The following is a 26,721-nucleotide window of genomic DNA, read 5'->3' on the forward strand; positions in this document are numbered from 1 at the left end:
GGCAAAAAGTTATGAATTTCGTGTGAAAACAGCACCACCTGTTGGTCAAAAGTGATAAGCCTTAAATTTTATTACGATTTGTTGTATTTATGATTTTTCTTTCAACTGAAATCCTAAAATGTTTTAACAGTTCTTTGTGTTTTTGTATAATTTTTACAAAGCTGTTAAACAAACACGTGTAACTACTAATACCTCACTCAACCGCTGTAGACTTTCAGGTCAGGGAACTACATTACCCAGCATACACCTCGGTCTTCAAACATGGCCGATGGGGATACATATCCTAAACCACTCATACATGGCAGCACCCAAAATCATTGGACTTCTGATTATACGCACACTAAGATACCCTATATAAAAAAGACTCACATTTCCGCAGTTTTTCTGAAGTATACGCTCCTTCCGTGTTGTGATGTGACAAGCCCTATTTTTTGAGATCTGTGTTAGTGATGCAGAGTCCGATTCATTTCTGCGAAACGATTCATTTGGACAGTTCGGCTCAACGAACCGGTTCAAAGAACCAATTCATCTGCTTTCTTTTCAACGGTCATTTCTTGTCAACAACTCACGATCATTTTATATCAGTGAAACATTTAAATAAAGTTAACTGTGTGAACACATATTTGTGATTATTGTCTGTTGTTCATTTAGGTTAACAATGTTCGTGATCCTTCATTATTTGTGTAGCTTATTAGTTTTTAGTCGGTTGCAAACGTGTCAGGCATGAAATTTATAACAACAGGTTTCGGGTGGTTGGGATGCGTGTAAGCGGTGAAAACTTAAATGTGACAGTAAAGGTGACAGATGAGAGCTTTACTCAAACAGTCCACCGTGTCATCTTTTAATAAAATATTCCGTCAAATGTCACAAAGACAAATTATGTATTCATTAAAGCATTGAAATTAATTTAAGCGTACAAGTATTCAAAACGACAATAAGTACAATGTGCCCTAACAACACAACAGACTGATCCCTGCTAAGTACACCTAAAATTGCTAGACGGCTTGACTTCATCCACGCTAGTACGCTAGGCCTCGTCACACCATTGTGAGATATAAACCATAAAGTTTTTCATAGCGTTACACTTTGAAACAGAACAATTTTATGTTTCCATGACTTTGTTCACTCTTTCTATTTGAATTTGTTTACCGCAGTCTCACCATCCTTATCTTATTTACCCACCTAATGGTAATTGTTAGGCCTTACACTTATGGCGTTGTACGCTTTGTTTTTTGGTTGTCATGTTAGCGGGCCCTCTTTGTTCATATTCGTCAATATTTAAGCAAATTTGGTTGATTTAATAAAAGATTGCTTTTAAACACCGTCTTCATCCGAGAGATTTACATTATATTATATTATCCTAGTTTTTATATGCACGGTGGTACCGTTTTGAAATCATGTAATAACTTTTCTTAATTATTTTCTGTCTACACTCGCACATTCTATTCTATCGACCGGTTTTCCTTTTAACTGATAAGAGATTGCTATCTGTACTGCATTAGATTATCTAGGACTTGTTGTGTCTATCGTACTCCTTTGTAAGTCACTTCGGATAAAAGCGTATGCAAAATCATTAAATTAAAATTCAAAAATTGAACTCTGAGAACACAAAAACGAGTAAAGTGAGACTTTTATTTCAACAATATATTGATGAATATACATTCATAGATTAAAGTAGTGAAGAGAATGATTGAATTACCATTACAAACAAACAGTGACATTACAGGTAGTCTAGCCAGAAAAGAAAATCTCTGCAGGCCGACATGTTTTGCTCTAATATAAAATCAACCAGCGATTCAACAATTTCACATATCATATAATCACAATTTTTTGAAGCCAGCAAAACACATAGATGTTTTACAGACGTACACAGACTGAGAACATCGTTAATGTCCATCTCATCCTCACTTTCAGACATCACATCCAGAATTTTTCTGGTAGTTACACAGATTGCCTCTCTGCTGGTGATAAATATGCTCGTCAAATCAGGCCATGGATTTTTCAGGCCTGTTACAATTTTCATTTCGTTCTTGAGATTTGTCACATGCTTGTTATCCCCCATACAATCATGATTTGGATCGCACTCGTCATCGATGACCGTATGCATCAGTTTGATCATTTGTTCCCTGTAATGGTGTTGAAACATGGGGTCTATGGCATCTTTTAGACCACACATTTTTCCTGCAGTGCAGTTGCACTCCATTTGCTCATCCCCAGCTGTGCCGGAACTATAGTCATACTCCATGAGTATTTGCACAGCGTCAGACAACTTTTTAAGAATTCAGTTCTTGCCAAGACATAAACTTTGGCCCCTAATCGATATAGAACGTTGTCACTGTTGCCTAGAATCTAGATTGACTGGTTTAACCCACGACGGTCCTGGTCTTGTGGAATTTCAGTTTCAATTTCGAGGTTTATTGGTCAGATCCCCCCGAAGTGTTATTAGTAGAAAAATTGCAGCGGCTCAGGCTCAGTCAAATTGGATTTTTGAAGCTGATTCTGTCGATCCATAATGTTCAGCTTTTAATCAACAAGGTCTTTCAGTAGCACCACTGACCGTACTGTCAAACCTGGTATTGTTCACAGCTCAGAGTTAATGAGGACATCCATTGTTGGTTTTAACGATCGGGTCCACCCTCATCCCCTGTTGTGTGGTGTAAGGGGTGAGTTGTCGCTAGAAGTCATAAACACTGGTCACATCCAAGATAAGTGACTCAAGTCAGTTATGATATTTTGTTTTATGATTACAAGGTAACTTGGTCATTTAAAGCATAAAAACTAGGATAATATAATATAATGTAAATCTCTCGGATGAAGACAGTGTTTAAAAGCAATCTTTTATTAAATCAACCAAATTTGCTTAAATATTGACGAATATGAACAAAGAGGGCCCGCTAACATGACGACCAAAAAACAAAGCGTACAACGCCATAAGCGTAAGGCCTAACAATTACCATTAGGTGGGAAAATAAGATAAGGATGGTGAGACTGCGGTAAACAAATTCAAATAGAAAGAGTGAACAAAGTCATGGAAACATAAAATTGTTCTGTTTCAAAGTGTAACGCTATGAAAAACTTTATGGTTTATATCTCACAATGGTGTGACGAGGCCTAGCATACTAGCGTGGATGAAGTCAAGCCGTCTAGCAATTTTAGGTGTACTTAGCAGGGATCAGTCTGTTGTGTTGTTAGGGCACATTGTACTTATTGTCGTTTTGAATACTTGTACGCTTAAATTAATTTCATTAATTTTTAGTAACATAGTTATAGTTATTTTTATTTTTTTTCAGGCTTATAGCGCCACCAAGTGGCAGAGCTGTGCATTTTTTTTTTTTTTTTTTTTTTTTTTTGACCAAAGATTGAGCTTATGCACATGTGTACCAAGTTTGGTGAAGATACCTCATTTGGTTCATGAGTTATAGCCATTTTTGTAAAAATGGCCCCCCACCTGACAAAGTTTTTGGGGCCCCTTCGCAACGATGAGTCAAAACTGAACTTTTTTTGATAATTATTGATATTCACTGTCCAGAGAACATTTCTGCAGTGGTTTGGTTCCGATTGGGTGAAAAACCTAGGACTAGTTTGCAAAAGTAGGTTTTGAATTTACTTCAAAATGGCAGAAAAACCAGGCCCCGTAGAGCGAATCTGATTTTTTTTTTTTTGCCTTTTTATCGTCTTGACCCAAGGATTCCAAAAATCTATTTTTTTTTTTTTTTGAGTCTACGACAAACAGTTTAGGAGTTATGAGCGATTTTGCAATTTTGTTCGCTGTAGAGCCACCTATAGGCCGATTGGGCTGATACTTTGATGGGTTCTCCCCCAATTGAGGTCTACCACCTGGCCAAGTTTGAAGTCTCTAGGACTTACGGTTTGGTCTGCACAATCAGTTTTACGGCAGAAAAAAAAAAAAAAAAAAATCCTTACAATTACAATAGGGTTTCAGCACTGCGTGCTCGAACCCCTAATAAAACAAAAACGATTAACACATGTAAGCATAGGTGGAGTTTCTATTTATAACACGTGACTACAGCGCTAAACAATGTTGAATTCTGGAATGCAATGGACAATCAGAGAATCCACTCACCCCTCGAAATGCCGTGAACTTTGCAACCACACATGCAGCAGCCTATTGCTTTTAGTAAAAATAACAGTGGTTTGTGAATGTTGATGCTTTAATAACAAATATTTTATCGGGAGCGTTTATGCTGGGATGTTAGGCAACACACAAACTTACTATTTCACGTAAATTTTGTGGATGTACAGGAAAAAAAGCAATGTAATGTAACTAATAATTTTGAAATAAAGTAATCAGAACAGTAATTTGATTACTTTTAAAAGGAGTAATCAGTAATCAGTAATTTAATTACATTTTTAGAGTAACTTGCCCAACACTGTGGATGAGTGAAATGACTTTGATATTCCTCAACTTTATCTCAGTAAATCCTCTATTATCAGACACTGCTGGCTGCAGAATAAATAGGTGGAAAATACACCTGTGAAGAGAATATTTATACAGTGATTTCTGTGAGATGCTGCATTCCTTTACCAAAAAGTAGTTTACTTCAAGTTTATATTATTAAGTATACTTAAGTAAAGTTCAAGTATATTTTTAGTATACTTTATGTAGTATACAAATGTCAGTGTACTAGTAGTATACTTGTATGTTTACTACTTCAATACTCCTTGGGACCAAATTGGCCCATTTTCTAGTATATAAAAGTATACTTGAAGTAAAACAGTAGTAAACTTAAAGTACACAACTAGTTTACATCAGTGTTTTTAGCTTGTGCTGCAACTTTACTAAAAGTGAACTTATAGGTATACTAATAGTTTACTAATTAAATACTTGTAGTACAGTAGTACTTTTTAGTACACTTTGGAGTATAGTCTCAGTAAACTACTAGTTTAGTAGTTTTAAACTTTAAGTGTACTTGTACGTTTTCTTTAAATGAATTTACATTATACTTCAAGTATACTACTATGTCCTTATCTAGGTATTAATTTGTATATATGTTGTTATATGAATATCTGAACATACAAAACACAAAAAGAAAGCTGCTTGTAAACGAAAACATTTTATTCTAGCTTCATGCATTCTTTTTTTTTTTTTAACACTTGAATGTAGTAACATTTTGTACAAAAAATTGAAAAAGACTATGAATTAGATTTAGACTGATATAATAAAAGTGTAGATGGAGTTGATCAACACCACAAAGCTTGAAAGTCATTATTACATATTTATTGGTCGACATTTTGTTTGATGCTGTTTTATCACCATTCAGTTTTGATGCTGTTTTATGTCTGATGATCCTGTTAGATTACATGTGGAAGCATCTGTTGTTTCAGTTTCTTCTTAATTTGTTTTTGTTTTTTTGTTTTTTTTTTTTGTTTTGGATTTCTGTACAGAAGATCTGTAATAGTGCACCTTACTGTATAACAATAAAAACATGGATTCTAGGAGCACAAGTATATCTCAAATATATTTATACTTTTTCTAAGTATAAGTCAAGTATACTTAAATGTAATTTTAAGTATATTTCTGAGAAGTACATAAAAAGTAGACTAAAAGTATACTTTGTATTTTTAAGACATATACTAATAGCACACTTGAATAAACTTCTTTTTTGTAAGGGCTCATGCTGATGTGTGTCAAAGCACTGTATTAACCCTTTCAGTGGTGAGTTTAAAATATTCTATCTGACCCCCCAGAGTGAGTTTTTTTTAGGCGACCGTTATTTTAGAACGTTCACTTTATTGTTTCCATGGCGACGCGTCATGATTGACACCGCAGCCACTAGAGCGCTGTATGACAGATGTATCGCTTTTATTTCGTTTTTCCTTTTTATTCAAAATATTCACACACTTGCTTACCATGTCTTCAACTATCTGATATTCCGATTCACGAATATGTGTAAGTGAGTGTATTTTGCCGTTCTAAAACCTTTATAAATGATCTGGATCGTGATCTATATCGTGAGATGGCGCCGCCATGTTTGTTCGCGCTGCCGTTCAGAGAGTCCTGTCAGCCGGATTTACAGCACGTAAATTCACCACTTACTCCCGAAATACATGCAAGTAAGTGGCTGGTGAACTGGGAAAGGAATGGAGTGAATTATATCATTACTTTATGTGTATCTGATATAAATCAAACACGTCGGCAAATTATACTTGAATGGATTGTTATTGCTGCTTCCATAGACGTCCGTGTGTATTTTACAAACTCTAAATGTATTGTTTTACTAGTACTTATGTGTATTTAAATTCCTGAAACCTAAAATAAACGTTAAGTCGTTGAAAACACTGCACAATTGTGATTATATGACAAGCGCAGCAAGCGTCTCTCTGTGGCTCAGCGCCAGACAACGCGCGAAAACACAGTTTGAATTTGGCAGTTGCGTGACGTCACCGAACGTTCTAAATCCCACATGTGGGACCGTACCGCTCAAAGGGTTAAGAATCAGTGAAATATCCACTAAAATGACTTTTCCTTTAAAGATTAAACATTTAAACCATTGTGTTATCACACAATGTTGAACAATGAAAAATGTTACTGAAAAATTATATTTGTGAGAATATAAAACTATTAGTTTCTGTATATGAGTTGTGTTCACAGCTCAAGCTGTTGTAAATCCTGGCCACTTCTTTGCATTGTCAGCAGATGCTTCAGTGCTCTGAGAGTGTTTATAGTGCTGTGAGTTTAACACTTCATGACTGAGAGCAGAACAGAACAGAATCTTCATCATCACACAAGACAAAACAACAACAATGAACAACATCATCATTTTTATTTGGACACTGCTCTGCTGTATACAAGGTACATAATGAGAGCTTGAAAGCAGTATAATTATTAAAGTTAGCTAACATATACTGTATATTATAATATGGAACCAAATGTTCTTGATGTCTTGATGTACATACATGAATGCTATAAATTTGTCTCTCAGGCTCCAGTGGACAGATCACAGTTACTCAAACTCCTGCAGTTCAAACAACTGAACTAGGACAGACTGTTGTGATGAGATGCACCGCCAGCACTCCTTTAACAGGCTGCAGCACACCATGTCTGTCCTGGTACTTACAAAAACCTGAAGAAGCTCCTAAACTTCTAATATATTATACAAACAGCCTCCAGTCAGGAACTCCATCTAGATTCAGTGGCAGTGGATCTGACAGTGATTTTTCTCTGACCATCAGTGGAGTCCAGACTGAAGATACAGGAGATTATCTTAAAGCTGAGAGATACTACAGCTGCTGATGAGAGGAAGAGAAACAACACAATGACACAGTGTATCACACATTTCAGCATTTATTTACTATTTATTTATATAATATAGTTGAGAGGCAAACAACATTCAGGGTCCATGCAAGATCAGAATGCTATAATGTTCAGGTTTTAATGTTCAGAATCATAAAATCAAGAGAACAATCCAAAACAAACCACTCAGAAAAACAGTGTGAAACAGACAAAACTTCACACTGAAGGAACAAACAGTCAGGGTTTAAATAGGCCAGACTAATGGCCAGACTAATTAGACTGATGAGAAACACCTGAGAACAATCAGAGTTCAGGTGAGTGTGACGTCTGGTGATGAGTTGAGAAGTAGCAGACGGTTTGACAATACCTAGAAAAATAATATAATCATACTGTATTTCACTTACTAGATTTCACTCTGTCTAGGAAAAAAAAAAAAAATAAGTTTTGCCACTTGTTCATGCAAAACTTGCTGCCATAATGTTACCAGTAACATTTTCCAAGGTTCTGCTTTTCTTTATAATTGTGTGATGTCTGGATTTAACTGGAGCTTTGAATGATTGAGAGTCTGTAAGTTTTTGTCCAACAGGAAAATCATCAGAACTAAACAAGAACATTTAACAGACTCATTGATCAAGTCTCACCAGTAATTTATTGTCTGGTTAATCTGATTCTTTCATCTGTTATTCACACACAACTACAACATGGATGGATGTACTACATTTAACATTGTCCATCAAGATTGAGGAATACAAACAAACCTCATCTCTCCATAATCAACACAGACTGTAGATATCAAACACCTTCAGCTCCAGTGTTTACCCTTTATTTTTAAATATAAAGTGTTTGCCCTTTATTTAAAATAAAATTAAATACAATTAAAAATTACATTTTGTAAGACCTTTGCTGTTATATTCAATATGTTTGAGATACCTTATTAATGTATAAAAAACCCTTTTTAATTCATTTTTTTTAAATACTTAATTGTCTGCATTTATATAATAATATCAGTTTATACTTCAAATTCATTCAATTATGAATAAAATATAAAGTGTGAAAAATAAGTATGAATATATTAATAACATACAAGCTGATTAAGAATAGATTTATTGGTTAATTTTTAGGTTGAAACAAGAACAAAAAAAAACATTGTAGAGAGTGTCTGTCTGTTTTAATAGCTCACATTCATCACAAAGTATTAAAGTTTCTAATGTTTTATAGATTATAAATGTGACTGAAGAAATTCATCTGTGGTCTGAGACTGACAGCTGCCTGTTCTGTGTATGAAGATCATTTACATAGAGAGACACTTTGCATGAGAGTGTTTATAGTGCTGTGAGTTTAACACTTCATGACTGAGAGCAGAACAGAACAGAATCTTCATCATCACACAAGACAAAACAACAACAATGAACAACATCATCATCCTCATCTGGACACTCACACTGTTTGCTCAAGGTTTGTTGTAAAACTTTTCATTTTAATTTGTTGTAAGACAATTAATTATTTTAAAATATAAAATATACATCATTTTTAATTATTATCCCTATCCTATCCTTTCAGAGTGTAGAGGACAGTACACTGTAACTCAAAGTCCATCAATATCAGCAGCTCAAGGACAAGAAGTCAGAATAAACTGTAAAGTCAGCAGTGGAGTGTATAGTGGTAATTACTGCACTGGTACTTACAGAAACCTGGAGAAGCTCCTAAACTCCTCATATATTATGCAACAAACCGTAACACTGGAACTCCATCTAGATTCAGTGGCAGTGGATCTAACACTGATTTCACTCTGACCATCAGTGGAGTCCAGACTGAAGATACAGGAGATTATTACTGTCAGAGTTTACACTACCCGAGCAGCACTTGGGTGTTCACACAGTGATAAAGAGTCGTACAAAAACCTCCGTCAGTCAGAGTCACAGTGACTGCACTGATACAGATGAGAGAAACTGCAGCTGTTGATGGGTGTGAATCAACTCAATCACTCTTGTCTGTAGATCACTATATTGCAATGCAGAACACTATCTAATAATAAATTCAGTCTGTACTGGTTAGATTAATCACTATGATGGATGAACAATAAAAGCTTGCCACTTAACATCCCCAAAAATCAGCCACTGACCACAGCATTGCAGTTAAAAATAAATAAATAAATAAATAAATTAGATTGGATGTTACTATCATATTGGCTGTTCATTGGTACTAATAATGCACATATTAATGCTTTTTTCTGCATGACCATATTTTAGATCCTTTTATCCACCCCATAACTATTAATAAGCAGCAAATTATGAGTTTATTCAGCCAAATGTTGTAGTTAATAGTTGATTAACTGTAAGAATTTGGCCTTAAAATAAAGTTTCATCTGTCTTGAACTTGGTCTTTGACTTGTGCAGCAGTTAGTTTAACCATTATAGATGCTGAACAGAATAAAAGTTTGATATTCAACATCACAAAATATCATCCATTGTCCACAGCATTACAGTCAAAAACTAAATTAATATTTATTATATTTAAAAATTTAAATACAAAAGGATCAAAACGCACACTGTATATGGTGCCTGTGCAGCAGCATGGAGTCAGACTATGAGACCAAAAACACATTTGATGTGTCACGTTTAAAAAAAAAAAAAAAAGAAAGAAAGAAACTGGATGTTCCTGCGATTGTGTTTAGCAAAAATCAAACACTTCAGTTCATAAGAAGAACCTCATAGTGTTACGGAGTGAAAGATGAAGCGTGAAGCGGGCGGATCCATTTGCAAACTTTTATTTAAAGGACGAGACGAAGACATGGTCAAGGCAGGCAGGGTCAGACAGTGGCAAACAGGTGTATAGACAGCAAGACAAAAGAGTAATCCGTAACACAGACGAGGGCCGATCCACGGCGAACGTTATCCGATGGGCAAGGCAATAGAATAATCCAGACAGGTGAGGATTTCAAAAGGCAGGCACCGAAGCAGACAAGACGATATATAAAAACGCGTGGGTTCAAGACTCGAATGACGAAGGACAAGAACATAACTAAACAAGACTAGACTAGACTAGGATACTCGAATGAACTAGCTGGCTCCGTACAGTTGCTAACACACACAACAAGTGTTAAACGCAATCCAATACTCAGCACAACTGACAGGAAGTCCGGGGTTTAAATAGGGTCTCTGATAGGTTACAGGTGATGGTCACAATGGCTGATGGGGAATGTAGTCCGGGGTGTGGTGTAACAGTCAGTGAGATGTGAATGTTAAAGAGACCTCCGGTGGCAGACAGACAGTTCAGGAGTGGGTTCGTGACACGTAGCAGCAGTCAAACACAGTTGTTAGTCTGATGGTTTGAGGATGTTTTATTTCATCAGGATCTGGACGCTTTGCCAACATTAAAATTTAGCTTTTTGAGCTTTGCCTTTAAAACACAACTCTATGACTACATGAATCACTACTGCTCACATTACACAAGTCTTGTCATTTTTGTGTTGTATCAATGCAGGACCAGAGTAGAACTACAAGAATAACTGTATCTAACATTGTAATGGAGACCTGCATAAAATCATGAAAGAAAAGTTTCTGAAGTCTCGTCCAGTATTTCACTAACACCAGCAGTGTGATTTTTCAACTGAGGTGCTGAAAGGGAGCTGGGAAAGATGGAGTGGAGAACAGCGACCACATCACAGTCAGCTAGAGATGTCGAAGTTTTTCGAACCACTACATCCCCATCACACAGAAAGGGAGCTGGGAAAGATGGAGTTTGTAACAATTTCTGAAATTATGCAAATAATATTATGGAAATAATAAACAACAAGACAAATGTGTCTATTTCTGTCAGCTCTTTTTCTCATATGTGGTGATAGTATCCATACTGTTGAATTAGTTTATTCTGCTGAGCTTTTAAAATTTGCTTAATTCCAGAAAATCTGTCCTAAATAATTCTTTATTTAACTAAAGTCCTATTCTTTTCAATGAATTGTTTTGTTCAGAATGTACTACTTTCAAAAGAGTTGCAGTTAAAAAAGGCTTTAAAAGAAGCCACAGAGTATAAGTCCACCCTATTTCACCAAGGTTCATCCACTTGGAGATTTCTGGCCTCACTGCTGATCTGACCTTTGACCTCTTTTATCATGGAGTTTCCTACAGTATAATGAAATTTCACACACAGCTCAGTCATTTTGATTCACACAAAACAAACAAACAAACAAACAAACAAACAAACAAAACCCTGCAGCTTCAACCTAAACTCATATGAAATGATTTTGTTGATCTTTATACAGTAATGATAAAAAAAAGGCCACATGAAAAGATTTCCCAGATAGCAACATGTCATTGTTTCAGTGTAGGAATTAACATTGAATCACTGAATCTATATATTTATCTTGTCTGTTAATTATAACATAACTATTTTGATGTTGTTGTTGCTGCTGTTGATGATGTTATAATATTCTACATTTTTATTTATACTATTTTATAACAAATACATTTATTATAAAATAAATCAACAGTTTTTTTTTCATATATTACAATTATTAAAAAAATATATTCATTTAATCTGATTTATCAGATGTTTTTGTTAGCAGCACAATCTGTTGTAAATCCTGCCCACTTCTTTGCATTGTCAGCACATGCTTCAGTGCTCTGAGAGTGTTTATAGTGCTGTGAGTTTAACACTTCATGACTGAGAGCAGAACAGAACAGAATCTTCATCATCACACAAGACAAAACAACAACAATGAACAACATCATCATCCTCATCTGGACCATTGCAGCTTTTATTCAAGGTAAGACTGGTATTAGTGTTCTTTTAGAAGTATATGTATAAGTTTTAAACATGAATTGACTTTATTTTCTCTTCTTTAGAATCCAAAGGAGTCACTCTGACTCAACCTGATGTTAAAACTGTGCAACAGGGTCAAACTGCTGCAATAGAGTGTCAGATTGACATTGGGATACGCTACAGTCACTTATATTGGTATCAGCAGAAACCTGGACAAGCTCCTAAACTCCTCATATATAAAATAAACACCCTCCAGTCAGGAACTCCATCTAGATTCAGTGACAGTGGAACAGCAAATACTGGAAAAGATTTCACTCTGACCATCAGTGGAGTCCAGACTGAAGATACAGGACATTATTACTGTCAGAGTTTACACAAGATCAGTGATAACTGGGTGTTCACACAGTGATAAAGAGTCGTACAGAAACCTCCACATCAGAGTCACAGTGACTGCACTGATACAGATGAGAGATACTGCAGCTGCTGATGAGAGGATGACAAACAACACAAACATTTATTGTAGCAAATTGAACATTAAACACTACAGGTCTTCCCTTTTTTCATCTTGATCAAAAACACAAAAAATACTACTTATTTTCAAATGGCAGGCAGAGTATAATCAAACAACGAGAAAAACAGTCAAAACACAATAATCCAACAGAGTAATCAGGAACGCTCAGAAATGTCAGCCAGGGCAAAACAAGACTTCACAAAGAGTGCAGGTGAACCGGCTGTTTAAATAGTTCCGGTGACAAGGTGCAGCTGACATGTGATCAGCGCCCAGTACAGGGTTATGGGAAATGGAGTTGGTGAATGGCAGAGTCAATACTCAGGTGATGGTGACCTCTGGTGACGATTGGGGGGAACCACAGAGGCCGGATTCGTTACACAAACTCATATTTGAGTGATTCTGTTCCTCTCAGAATAGAGCAGCTCCATCAGCAGATGTTCAGATCCTCACAGGAGATTCATGACACAGTAAAACACACAGAGTCAACACAGAGAGAACCGAGAGTGATCTTAGGAAATGTTTCAGTGTTTGAGGTTCATTTGACTCAGTTTCATAATTGAGTTTCATAATTTCCTCCATTTGCAGGTGTTTTCATGGTTCAGTGAGTGAGTCCTGACCTTTTAAAAGTAAAAAAAAAATAAGACAAAATATGAATCAAAACAGACACAATAAATATCTATTATCTGAATTAATATTATTATTATTATATATTTTTAAATATTTTTAAGTTTTAAAGTATATATTTAAATAACATTTCATCCATAAATATAATATAAATATTAATTAGTTCAACAATCTACTTGATCTCCATGAACACTTCCTTTGACAATGATCCATAATTCTCCCTTATTAAACACCTCAAAATGTGAACATTTAACAATCAAAATCACATCAGAAACTGTCAAACATTAAGACTGTGTATGAATCTATGTTGCGAGCAGATGGTCTTTAATATCAAGTCTATTATCAGCCCAGCAAAATAATCATATTTTCCTAGAGAATCACCAGGATCTTTAAAGTTATTTCAGTGAGTTTACTACATGTAAGTTGGGCATACATGTGATGCTCTCAAACAAATTAACAAACAAACTGATACATTAAATCCTTACATTCATAGTTTGTTTTGTTTGTTTGTTTTGTTTTACAAAATGAAATCCCCAATTAAATAAAAGAACAATACATTAGTATTGTAAATTGATAAAGTATTTCTAGAGCAATGTTGAGTGGTTTATTACACACAGAAGCAGACATGAGCTTTTGGCAAATAGCTATAATGATTAAATTATATTCAGCATATCACTTTTGTTTATTTTATTTGTATCTTAATTCTATTGTACTTGTGTGTGTGCTGTTGCTTGATAGATTATTCTTATTTTCTTTTTTTTTATTTATTTATTTATTTTTTATTTGACATTACAGTTCTTCCCTAAACATAGCACAAACCCACTCTAAACCAATGATTCAAACCGAGCTGTAAGTAAGCTGAACCGTTCCACCTCTAGTAAAGACTAGGTGGCGTAAGAAATAAAGTGTCTTTTATATGTTTGTGAGATTGAGCTGCAGTCTTCAGGTAAATGATGTAAATATCCAGTCACTTTGAAAACAAGTCAGCACATGCTTCAGTGCTCTGAGAGTGTTTATAGTGCTGTGAGTTTAACACTTCATGACTGACACTGTTTATCATAACAAACATCTACAATGACATTCATCATCTTCTTGATCATAGTAATGTGTTTTCAGGGTAAGGCATTCTTTTAACTAGCTAGTTTTTCTGTAAATAAAAAAACATCTTTTTTTCAGAAGTTTTTCTTTTAATTGTTCTTCAGACTCTACAGGACAGGTGACTGTAATTCAGACTCCAGCAGAGAAACATGTTCAGAACGACAAACAGTCACTTTGACCTGTAAAACCAGCAGCTCCATTGGACGTCAATCAGAGCTGTGGTCACTAAGCAGTGTTTCTCCTGGTACCTACAGAAACCTGGAGAAACTCCTAAACTTTTAGTTCACAGCATCAAAACCCTTTATACTGGAACTCCATCAAGATTCAGTGGAAATGGAGCCGATCATGGAACTGATTTCAGTCTGACCATCAGTGGAGTCCAGACTGAAGATACAGGAGATTATTACTGTCTGGCTGAAAACTATATAAATAATAAATGGGTTTTCACACAGTGATAAAGAGTCGTACAAAAACCTCCATCAGTCAGAGTCACAGTGACTGCACTGATACAGATGAGAGATACTGCAGCTGCTCTACAACACAATCACTGATCAACACAATCACACACAACACTGATCAGTGAACGAACACACATTTATGTTAATAAAAATATTGTATTTCTGTAAAGAATGAGTCTGTTTTAATATGATGATCATGTTTTAGGTGTAATATATGATCCCTGTCAGTGAAACTGAACAGACTGTATTCAGTCACTTCTGCTGTCTGGATGTGATGCTCTCCATTTGACCCACTGAAAGATTTACATATATTTTCACCTGCACTATACTGATGAGTTTGTCTGTGTGCTGCTTGACTACAGCAGAAGTGAAACTGGTCTGTTTCAGTCCAGATCATGTAACCAATCAAACAGTGACACTGGGAGTGTGGGCTGAAAATCCCATTTGCATTGTCAGGGTGGAGTGATTCTGATCCTCTCAGAATAGAGCAGCTCTGTCTCCAGAGACCATGTTCAAACCCCAAGAGCTTTATTTGACTACATTTACTGCTACTGATCAAGCTTCTGAAAAACACCTGAACAAACACTACATGCATCTTCATCTGTTAGTTGAATGATGTTGTCAGACACAAATGGAGCTTGTTGAGAAGCTTTATTGAATGTTACAGCAAACACAGCAGATTGAAAGATCAGCCAGTGCTTTGACACTAGAGCTCTCTTTCAGTATTGAGTTGTAAATGACTACAGCTGCAGCACTAGACTCATGTGAATCCTGCCTGACACAGGACACTCAGATACGCCTCATCTTCAGGAGAGAGCAGCGCTCACTGGAGAAACATCAGCACTGCGAGCGACTCTTCTGGAACGAGACCTCTTGAGGAGCTCCATCACGTGTTACTCTGCAAACGTACAGCTCTCCCTCTTCCCAGCGTGCTTTGCTGAGGGTCAGGACACTACTGCGGCTGTAGCGGCCGTCCCGCTCACTCTCTGCGCTGGTCTGAACCCCCTCGGTGACCTCTGAGCCGTCCAGTGTCCAGCTCACCTGCGCCCCCTGTGGAGAGTAAGAGCTGAGCAGGCAGAGCAGTGCGGCTGAGTCTCCAGAGATCTGCAGAGAAGAGGGCGGCAGCAGAGACACTGAGGGCTTCACTGTGGGACCAGCTGCAGGAGACAAACACAACACATTCACAATCACTAAGAAAACACACTGCAGCTCCAGCACTCTTTTGTACGAACTCCTAATTTGCTGCTTATTAATAGTTTGTAAGGTAGTTGTTAAGTTTACGTATGGTCTTAGATTAAGGGATTTAACATATACGGTAACACATTATTTTAAGGTGTCACAATACACAGAGTCTGTTACACAGCTACATATGTAACCAAAAGACTGTTACATATGTGGTGCACACTTTATACAACGTACTTAAAAATAAGTACACAGACATAAGCTACTTAAAATAAAGTAAATCAAGACTGTATTTAAATGTACTTCATGTGTATTTATACTGTACATCTTATCCAGCTGCAGTTTGATTTAACCCACCAGTACACAGCTTAAATGCATGTAATAACCTTCTAATTACATTACAATTACATAATATTTCACAGGAATAAACTACTTAAAATAAAGCGCATCAAGATTGTACTTAAGTCTACAAGTAGCTGTGTAACAGACTCTGTGTGTTACATATGTGTAACAGTAGCTGTCTATTACATCTACATAATTACAAACTGTAATTACAGGCTGTTCCATAACTTAGTTACATGGTAAGTACATTTTGTTTCATGTAAGTGCAACGACTACTACTAAATACTTAATTAGGTAATTATTCTGTATTATGGACACCTTAAAATAAAGTGTTAACAAATACTTATGCAGAATAAGGCATTAATAAAAACTTCATAAGTACCAAAAAACATCCAATATACTAGTAATACACATGCTAATAAACAACTAGTCAATAGGGAGAATTGGTCCCTAAACTAGTCTTAACAATAATTCAGTTCTTCTCAATATCTAAATGTATTTTTAGAAAATGGAAAAAAAAAATCTAACCTATTTTAAATGATACTGATTATTACCAGGGCTGGACTGGGACAAAAAATTGGCCCTGGCATTTTAAGGTTCAGGTGGCCCATCTCAACATATATACCTATAGGTATAACCTACCATATCCCTAAAGAAAGAAACTAAAAGGTCGAAGTGTCATTTCCAAATAATAAAAATAAGTATGCAACTGTGTACAACATACATGTTAAGACCTCCTCAAAGAATGCAGCCTTTATAAGAATAAGAGAGGAAGGCAAAGCACAAGTTAATAAATTATGATTTTTTTTTTTAACACATTGATTACAGTACTGGTATCTTTAATACTGAAAGTTAAGTATTTGAATCATGGGCGGCGCAGAGTGATAAACAGACAAGGTGTGTGTTTATCAATAGATTGTTATAATATCTGCATCTGTGCGGTTCATTGTCATAAAAGGAGCAATCGGTTCCCCATCTACTGTAGTTTTCTCTGTGTTCACCCCTCCACAGCTTCTTCTGAAAATTTAACGTCCAATATAATGCATATTCCAGTGCATGTGGAAATAGGGTTGTACTAGAATTTTGTGTATAATATATATATATATATATATATACAATACTGTGCAAAAGTCTTAGGCCACTAGTATTTTCATCAGCTAAAAAATGGTTTAAAGTCAGTTAAAGTCGGTCTTTGGCTGTAGTGTGTCAGTAGGAAATATCAGTTTACATTTCTAAACATTCATTTTGCCATTAATTATAATAATACAGTGAGATTTTTGAATGGAGCACAGGCTGTTGTCAGACTCCTTGTGCAAACAAAAATCTCACTAGATTATTACAATTAATGGCAAACAGAGTGTTTGGAAATGTAAACCAATATTTTTTACTTACACACCACAGCAAAAGATAGAAATAACTTACTTTAAACCATTTTTTTTAGCTGGTAAAAATACTAGTGGCCTAAAACTTTTGCACAGTACTGTGTATATATATATATATATATATATTATAATAGCCTCATTGGGGGCTGAGACCCCTAAACTGAAAATCCAAAAATCGCAGATGATTTGAATATATTGAAAACTCACAAAAAAAAAAAAAAAAAAAGAATGTGAATTGCCTATCCCATCTCATTGTTTTGGATAAAAACAGAACGTCAGATCATATTTAAATCTAGATTTATTTGCATTGGCCCATGTCATGAAATACTCTCTGTGAACACACTTGACTTGGCCAAAAAAGCGCAAGGGACGAATTTTTGTTTTATAAAAAAAATGTACGTATTCTACACTCTTGGCGCGCACACGCATTGGGACAGGTTAGATCACTCCGTTTCCCCTTCATGCGAGCCCCTGTTATCAAGCTCCTTACCGATTAAACTCCTCTCCTCCTGCTGCCTGTCCCTTTCGCCCGCATCACTCACTGCAGAGCAAGCCTGTTCTTGATAACGCTATTGTGTACATTTCGGAATTGCTAATGACGAGGCACATTTTTGCGGCATCCGCCTTCAAATTTTTAAGCTACTTTTCCATGAACTTTTCAGCACCACCGTTTCGCTTTGGTCTGTACATTCTGAGAGGTGAAGCGATATTTTAACATAGGCGAAGCAAGATCCTTTATCACTCTGTAGTGCTTTGTGATGGGCCGCTGTTCCTGGCGGGGGTGGGGGGAAATGTACCGGCCCAAAAGTGCGTCGGCCCACCGGGAAAATGCCCGGTGTGCCAGATTACCAGTCCAGCACTGGTGGTAGTAATTATTCATACTGGTACTTACAGAAACCTGGAGAAACTCCTAAACTCCTCATATATTATGCAACAAGCCGTTACACTGGAACTCCATCTAGATTCAGTGGCAGTGGATCTGGCACTGATTTCTCTCTGACCATCAGTGGAGTCCAGACTGAAGATACAGGAGATTATTACTGTATGAGTGAACACTCTTCTGGTAGTGCTGTGTTCACACAGTGATAAATAGTCGTACAAAAACCTCTGTCAGTCAGAGTCACAGTGACTGCACTGATACAGTTGTTCTCTTCTCTCGTAGGTGGATTCTCAACTCTCAATAAAAAAGACGCACTTTCTCTCACTTGCATGTGTGCACTCAGAACCATTAATCAGTGCATATGACAACGGATGTAATCAGTATTATCATAGCATAACAGTTGAAAATGTATCTATCTCACACGTGTCCTGCATTGTCCCACAAAATCACATCAATGTCCCACAACAGATCTATTGGCAGGTGGTCATCCTATTTGTGATCATTGTAAAGTGTAGCCAGTATTTCTTTGTCTAGTGTATCTAAATAAACAAATGGAAGAACTATCAAACAAATCACACCTGATGTAACTCTCAAGACAGTTTGCACTTTAAAAACTAATAATAAAATGTAAAATAAAAACCTGTTTCTGCAGGTGTTGTTATGGTTAATGTTATCTATAAAATATAAGCTAAATACGATAACAAAATCTGCCACCATAGTATAAAACTCATCCATGTTACCCAGCATGCATTGTGGCATACATATATTACGCTGTTAAATTGACTTACAATATTCTATTAATTATTATCATTATTATTGCTGTTGTTGTTGTTGTTGTTTTGTGTTTTCAGTAGCGTGTTTTGTAAGGTTCGGAGTTGATCTGTTTATCTGAATGTTTTGTTGATTTTTGAGATGGTCACACTCCTGTGGACTGTTTTGGTGGTTTTTCCCTCGTGTGTCCTTATTTGGTTTTTCCTGTTCAGTTTCTTGTTATGTTGTCATTGGTTAATCATTTACACCTGTCCTGTTCTCATTAGCTTGGTTATATAAGTTTGATTCAGTTCTTTGTTTGTTGTCAGGTCTTAATGTCATTTAATGTTACTTTTCATTGTGTTAGCATGTGATTTCCCTGCTGTTCCTGTTCGTTCCTGTTCCCTGGTGTGGATTATATGAATAAAGTGGGCGTTCCTGACTTCCTTGTCCCTACTCCTCCTTCCCGCACACGACGCCTGACAGAAAACCTGACCGCAAACAATATGAAGGCTGAGGAAGCTTTGTGGGGTTTGCGGCAGGGCGGTCGGAGATTGGAGCGGTATGTGGAGGAATTCCTCGAGCTGGCTAACCAGGTGAGCTGGCACAACGCTGCTTTAGGTGCGTGTTTTCAGCTGGGGTTGGACGAAGAGACAATCTGTTGCGATCTTCCCGTTTGTGAGTATTCTACTTGTGAGTATTCAGAGATTCTAACAAGCAACATAATCATTGAGCCAATAATACTGCTGACATTTCTGTCTGAATTAATAATTTAAGGTAAAAAAGTACAAAGGGCACAAATTCAAACTGGACATTCTCAAACATTTTAGTATAAGTCGCTGTTTTTCATAACATCTGAAACCAGGGCCTCATCACACTAATTCATAAAATAATTAATAATTACATCAGTTTAGGTAAATGTAGGTAAAATTAGCCTCATCAGGCTTCTTTGACTTTAATATTTAAATTATTTGAATCTGAATCTATCAAACAAGTCTATATATTGTGATACTGATCTTGCATCCGTCTTATTATGAGCACATAGTTTTATACAGCAGCTTTTGCATCCAGAGGGTGTTTTGCATGAGTAGCACAAGCGTCACTGCTCTACATGTGTTTATAACTCTATGAACTGAACAATACATGATCAAGAGCTCTTCATCATCAATCAACAAACATGACATTCAGCATCATCTTTCTTTGGACTGTGGCAGTGTTTTGTCAAGGTTTGGAAAATGATTTATGTTTGTATTTTTACAAGATAAATGACTGTGTGAGAATATTTGACTTCTAATGTTCTTCACTTGACAGAATCCACTGGGCAGGTGACAGTGACTCAAACTTCATCACAGCTGCTCACTCAAACAGGACAAGAAGTCAAAATAAAGTGTACAACTAGCAGGACTGTTCCCTGCTGCTGTGGTGGTACTGCATGTATTAGCTGGTATCTACAAAAACCTGGAGAATCTCCTAAACTCCTTATTATGGAGCAAATCAACAGCAGTCAGGAACTCCATCTAGATTCAGTGGCAGTGGATCTAACAGTGATTTCACTCTGACCATCAGTAAAGTCCAGACTGAGGATACAGGAGATTATTACTGTCAGAGTTACTACAGTGATGCAGTGTTCACACAGTGATAAAGTGTTGTACAAAAACCTCTGTCAGTCAGAGTCACAGTGACTGCACTGATACAGATGAGAGAAACTGCAGCTGCTCTACAACACAATCACACACAACATGATCAACACAAACACACATAACACACTGTCATTACAATCAACATCAATCCTGTTTTTCTAAAGAGAATGAGTCAGTGTTTGAATATTATCGTCATGTTTCATGTGTAATATTTGATCCTTGTCAATCAAAGTGAACGGATTGCATTCAGTCACTTCTGCTGTCTGGACATCATGCTTTCCATTTGGCCCACAGAAAGATTTTCATTTTTACACAGAATAAGTGATCCTTAATTTTTAGTAATGGATTTTAACCACATTTTTGTACATTAAAGTGCATCATCTCCTACAAATGTAATGACGAGTTTGTCTCTATGCTGCTTGACTACAGCAGAAGTGAAACTGGTCTGTTCCAGATCATGTAACCAATCAAACAGTGACACTGGGAGTGTGGGCTGAAAATCCCATTTGCATTGTCAGGGTGGAGTGATTCTGATCCTCTCAGAATAGAGCAGCTCTGTCTCCAGAGACCATGTTCAAACCCCAAGAGCTTTATTTGACTACATTTACTGCTACTGATCAAGCTTCTGGAAAACACCTGAACAAACACTACATGCATCTTCATCTGTTAGTTGAATGATGTTGTCAAACACAAATGGAGCTTGTTGAGAAGCTTTATTGAATGTTACAGCAAACACAGCAGATTGAAAGATCAGCCAGTGCTTTGACACTAGAGCTCTCTTTCAGTATTGAGTTGTAAATGACTACAGCTGCAGCACTAGACTCATGTGAATCCTGCCTGACACAGGACACTCAGATACGCCTCATCTTCAGGAGAGAGCAGCGCTCACTGGAGAAACATCAGCACTGCTGACTGACTCTTCTGGAACGAGGCCTCTTGAGGAGCTCCATTATGTGTTACTTTGCAGACGTACAGCTCTCCCTCTTCCCAGTGTGCTTTGCTGAGGGTCAGGGTGCTACTGCAGACCACATGAAAATTATATCATAATTAAAAAACAATAAATCATCATTTCTAAATTTACATATATTTAGCTTTTTTTTTTACAATGACAGAATTATATGCACAATATGAGCAAAAGAGATTGAAAATCATTAATTTTTTTTATGAAGATAAACTATATATGAATTCATATAATATGAAATGAACAACATAAATGAATGAAGTAAATAATAAACTCAAAGTGATCCACATTATGGAAATTTGTGCAAATAATTGTTTCTTCAAAATAAATAATTAAGTACTTTTAAAGGTCTTATTTTGACAATAACGACAATAAGTCCACCATCTAATGAAACGGTCGTACAAAAACCTCTATTCCACTCGAGTGAACACAAACTCCAGCAGAGAGAGAGAAAACAACACTTCAACACACTGATAGTAGAAACACCTCAGCTGTTGACAACACTCAATCATTTAGTTTCGGCAAAACGCTTTTTCAGAAAGTAAGAAAACTTTTTAAGACAGATTACTTTCAAAATGAAACAGAAATGTGTCATGATGTTTTGATCTATATTTCTTATTCTTTCTCTTGTCATGAGCTGATTTAACACATTTAAAAAAAATATATTTGACTAGTTCTGTCCTCTGGGGTGACCTTTGACCTCTTTTATCATGGATGATGTTGTGGAGTTTCTCATAATGATGCTTCTTCATCTTGATTCAGCAACACTTTACACACAGCAGGTTACAGAACAAATAATTCTAATAATTTAAATGTGTGAGGAGGATATTTCTACAACAGATTTTGTGTGATGCTTCATAAAGAACAAGAACACTGTCATATCAGTCAGTGAAATATAAACAAAATGATTAATTTATTGCAAAATGGTTCAACAGTTGTTACTAAACAGTTATATTAGTCAATGTAAAGTGATATATTCTATAATTCAATTGTACATGAGTTTGTTATCAACACAAGCTGTTGTAAATCCTGCCCACTTCTTTGCATTGTCAGCACATGCTTCAGTGCTCTGAGAGTGTTTATAGTGCTGTGAGTTTAACACTTCATGACTGAGAGCAGAACAGAACAGAATCTTCATCATCACACAAGACAAAACAACAACAATGAACAACATCATCATCCTCATCTGGACACTCTCTGCATTCAGGGTATTCATTTTATAATAAATCATAAACTATACTACAACATCTCATATTCTATGCACTAGTATGATAAATTAGAATGATAATATTTGATAAAAATGTTCACTAAACAACTAAAATGTCTTATTTCAGAGATCTGGGGACAAATGACAGTGACTCAGAATCCAGCAATAAAATCCATCAAACAAGGAGAAACTGTTACGATCAGCTGTAAAACCAGTCAGACACTTTCTAGCTGTAGTACCTGTGTGTCTTGGTATCAGCAGAAACCTGGAGAAACTCCTAAACTCCTCATATATTACATAAACACACTCCAGTCAGGAACTCCATCTAGATTCAGTGGCAGTGGATCTGGCACTGATTTCTCTCTCACCATCAGTGGAGTCCAGACTGAAGATACAGGAGATTATTACTGTATGGGTCACTACTATATGGGTAGCTGGATGTTCACACAGTGATAAAGAGTCGTACAAAAACCTCCATCAGTCAGAGTCACAGTGACTGCACTGATACAGATGAGAGATACTGCAGCTGCTGATGTAAGCATAACAAACAAGTAACAAAGAAAAAATTCTAAACAAAATTCTAATTTTAATTAATTATCTTATTATTATTATTTTTATATGATATCATTTAGGTGAATTTTAATTGTACCTTCAACTATAAAGTAGATGGACCTGCAGTACTCTTTGATCAATGTTTTTTTTTTTTTGTCCCACTTTATATTAGGTGGCCTTAACTACTATGTACTTACATTTAAATTAATAATTTGATAGAGTGCACTAATTGTGTACATACATGTTTTTACATATACTTTACATATACTATATTTTACATATATTAAAAAAAAACTACATGTAATTATATCTGTAGTTAATTTCTGTAATTACATTTATAATTACACTGTTGACCCATCGCTTACATCTTAACCCATTTTTAAACCTTCCCATACCACCAAACCTGTCCCTAACCAAGGTATAATGTGTGTAGATCACTTTATTTGTTAATTTACTTTCAAGTTGCTTCTAGCTCTGTGTTTAATCTGACCCCAATTTGAACTTATTCTAAAATTTAGACTGAGATATTAATAAATTTAGTTCAGTTTCTAATGTGGATATTTAAATATTCTAATATTCTCTTACTCTTCAGTTATTTGTTCATTAGGGGCACAATGTCACACAGAGTCTTACGGTGGCCCGTCTGGATCTCATGGTCACAAATTCCCATTTCTGATCTTAGTGTAGTTTAGTGATGTATGTCTCGAGACCGGTCTTGGTCTCGAGACCGGTCTCGAGACCACTTTTACGTGGTCTCGGTCTTGTCACGGCCTTGACGGTCTTTGGTCTTGGTCTTGTCTTGGTCTCGGACCTCTCGGTCTTGTCAAGTCTCGCTGTCTCAGACCCATACCTGTCAAGTATCCCGTTTTGGCCGGGAAAGTCCCGTAATTTACCCTTCTTTCCCGCCGTCCTCCCGTATTAGTATTTTCCCGTAAATCTCCCGTATTTTAACCTGCGTTATTAAAAAAAAAAACGTCCACCCCATCCCCCCCATCCCCCCCATCCCCCCGAGCTCTGTCACTAGCCTCGCGATATCTGCCACCTGCAGTAGCCTACTACAGGTACTGTAGGTGGCAGTTGTCGCGAGGTTAGTGTGTGAGGTCAGATGATGAGTTGATGAGTGAAGACGCGGGGAAAAAAGAAGAAAAAACAGACAGATGATGGACGCCAGGACAGAGAAGGAAGGCACTCCTGCCAAAACAGTCTTAAAGAATGCAAAGTCTGCAACAAATGAGTGCAATAAGTCACTAAAAGAGTAAAGAAAAGTTATGTGAAATGAAAAGAAAAACTGTACAAAAAAGCAATATGAAATGAATGAGTGTGTGAATGTAAAAAGAATGTGGAATGAAAATGAAATGTAAATGTAAAGACAAGCAATGTTAAATGAACAGAAAATATGCAAATAAGCCTTTAAATAAATGCTCTTCATATATACCCTTTTGTGTTTTCATTTAGGCTATGAATGTTCATAGCATGTCAATGTCAACAAAGGTAGGCCTATCACTGGCTTTATGCACAGCTGCACTACTTCCTGAACTTCAGCCAGCTCCTTTGTTTCCTGTCTGCCATTATTGGACAAATTGATCACCTGGATTAATCAGTTTGTCCAATAATGGCAGACAGGAAACAAAGGAGCTGCCTGAAGTTCAGGAAGTAGTGCAGCTGTGCATAAAGCCGATTGTAGTTTATAAGTGGTTGACAAGTGGTGATTTTAGCTTTCTTGTCACCTGTCTTAAAATGTAAGGGATACTGGAGCTTGGTTGGGGTGGTGGGACTGCTCGCGGCGGGCGCTGGAAAATTTCCCTTATTTTCAAATCCAAAACTTGACAGGTATGCTCAGACCGTCATAGTGGTCGGGGATTTAGCAGTACTACACGCTCAAAAAAAAACAACAACAACAACAACAAAAAACTACACGGCGTGTTAACCGATTATTAACCGTTAACCGACAAGATTTTTTAAAATTAGAATTTAATTATTTTAGAAAGGATAAGTGTCTGTGACTCGTTAAAATACCAACATTTGTTTACCGGGATTAATTTTACATGCGCAAAAAGCAGCAAACAACAGAACACGAGGATTCACATGGACACGTCGCATCACCTGCAGCGCTTCTGCGAATGGAGAAAAACATTATAAAGCTAGGCTATATTTATATATAATGAATGAATAGGCCTACACGATAAATATTTTTACTTAATAAAACAAACAAACAAACAAACAAAAAAAGTGCAACAAGTAGCTAGCATGCAGAGTTTTGGTACATTTTTGTGCTGCGCGAAAGGAAGACGGCTGAAAGCGGCATCCTATTTTTCTTTATTTTACAAACAGCAAACCGTTTACAGTTTAGATCATCTGTAAAGAGTTGTTTCCCCTGTTAGAAGGAAAAAAAATAAAGTGATTGCGCCGGCGCCGCACGCGCACACACAATCAGCCAAACATATGGGAAAAAAAAAAAAAAAAAAATCACACTGCTTAATCGTTATCAACGTACTGCCGTGATATTATTCCAAACATTTTTTTAATGTGGATATTGTAATGCGAGAAGTACAAAACCAGGTTTACATAATAAATAATATTTTAGCATTCAAATACATCTTGAATACAGAGACATTGGATTTGTGTCGTGTGAGAGACCCGATGTTAGTTTCAGTTTCGCTTTACCCTAAGTGGTTTCGTTTTTGCTTGTCCTCTAGCTTCTTATATTTTTCATTTTTGTTCTTTTCTAAATACTGTTAAATTGAAATTATTTTTGTGGAGTGAGGGGAACTAAAATAGCCTAGCCTATGTTTATAGTGTACTGTAAATATTTCGCGACCTGGTGTCTTTCTGAATGTAATAATAAAATACGACTTAACGTTATAGGCCTACGCGATTAATCTTTTTTTCTCTCAAAAATGCAATTTCATTTTACTTTAACCATCCAAAAAACGTTTTAAAATATTTTGATAAATAACTGAAAAAAGACCTTTTAAACCGTTTAACTGATTGCATTAATCGGCCAAATTCTTGGTGAGCGCGGCTAGGGTTGTACATCAAGTTCGTGGTATCACCAGTCTTGGCGGGGACGACGGTCTTGCATAATTTGCAGACGACATTGGTCTGACTACGGTCAGAC

At 36.4% G+C, this 26,721-nt stretch overlaps 2 pseudogenes and 2 gene segments (V, D, J or C); 3 read left to right on the forward strand and 1 right to left on the reverse strand.

Annotated features, from left to right (window-relative positions):
• LOC127157979 (Ig kappa chain V region 3381-like) overlaps nucleotides 1-12,425 on the forward strand; it is a 55,496-nt gene extending 43,071 nt beyond the window's left edge. The window contains 2 exon segments of the V gene segment in view: nucleotides 11,938-12,020; nucleotides 12,100-12,425. Of these exon segments, the coding sequence occupies nucleotides 11,972-12,020; nucleotides 12,100-12,425 (375 nt within the window).
• On the forward strand, nucleotides 8,617-9,208 carry LOC127157975 (Ig kappa chain V region 3547-like; annotated as a pseudogene).
• Nucleotides 12,426-15,544: 3,119 nt separating the features above from the next.
• Nucleotides 15,545-18,493, reverse strand: LOC127157980 (immunoglobulin lambda constant 7-like). The segment is given in 2 exon segments: nucleotides 15,545-15,864; nucleotides 18,463-18,493. Coding segments are annotated over 2 exon segments (351 nt in total).
• A 1,927-nt stretch (nucleotides 18,494-20,420) lies between these two features.
• LOC127157981 (immunoglobulin kappa variable 1-8-like) lies at nucleotides 20,421-20,882 on the forward strand (annotated as a pseudogene).
• Nucleotides 20,883-26,721: the final 5,839 nt, after the last annotated feature.

This window comes from Labeo rohita, unplaced genomic scaffold (assembly GCF_022985175.1).
Source record: "Labeo rohita strain BAU-BD-2019 unplaced genomic scaffold, IGBB_LRoh.1.0 scaffold_129, whole genome shotgun sequence".
NCBI lineage: Eukaryota > Metazoa > Chordata > Actinopteri > Cypriniformes > Cyprinidae > Labeo > Labeo rohita.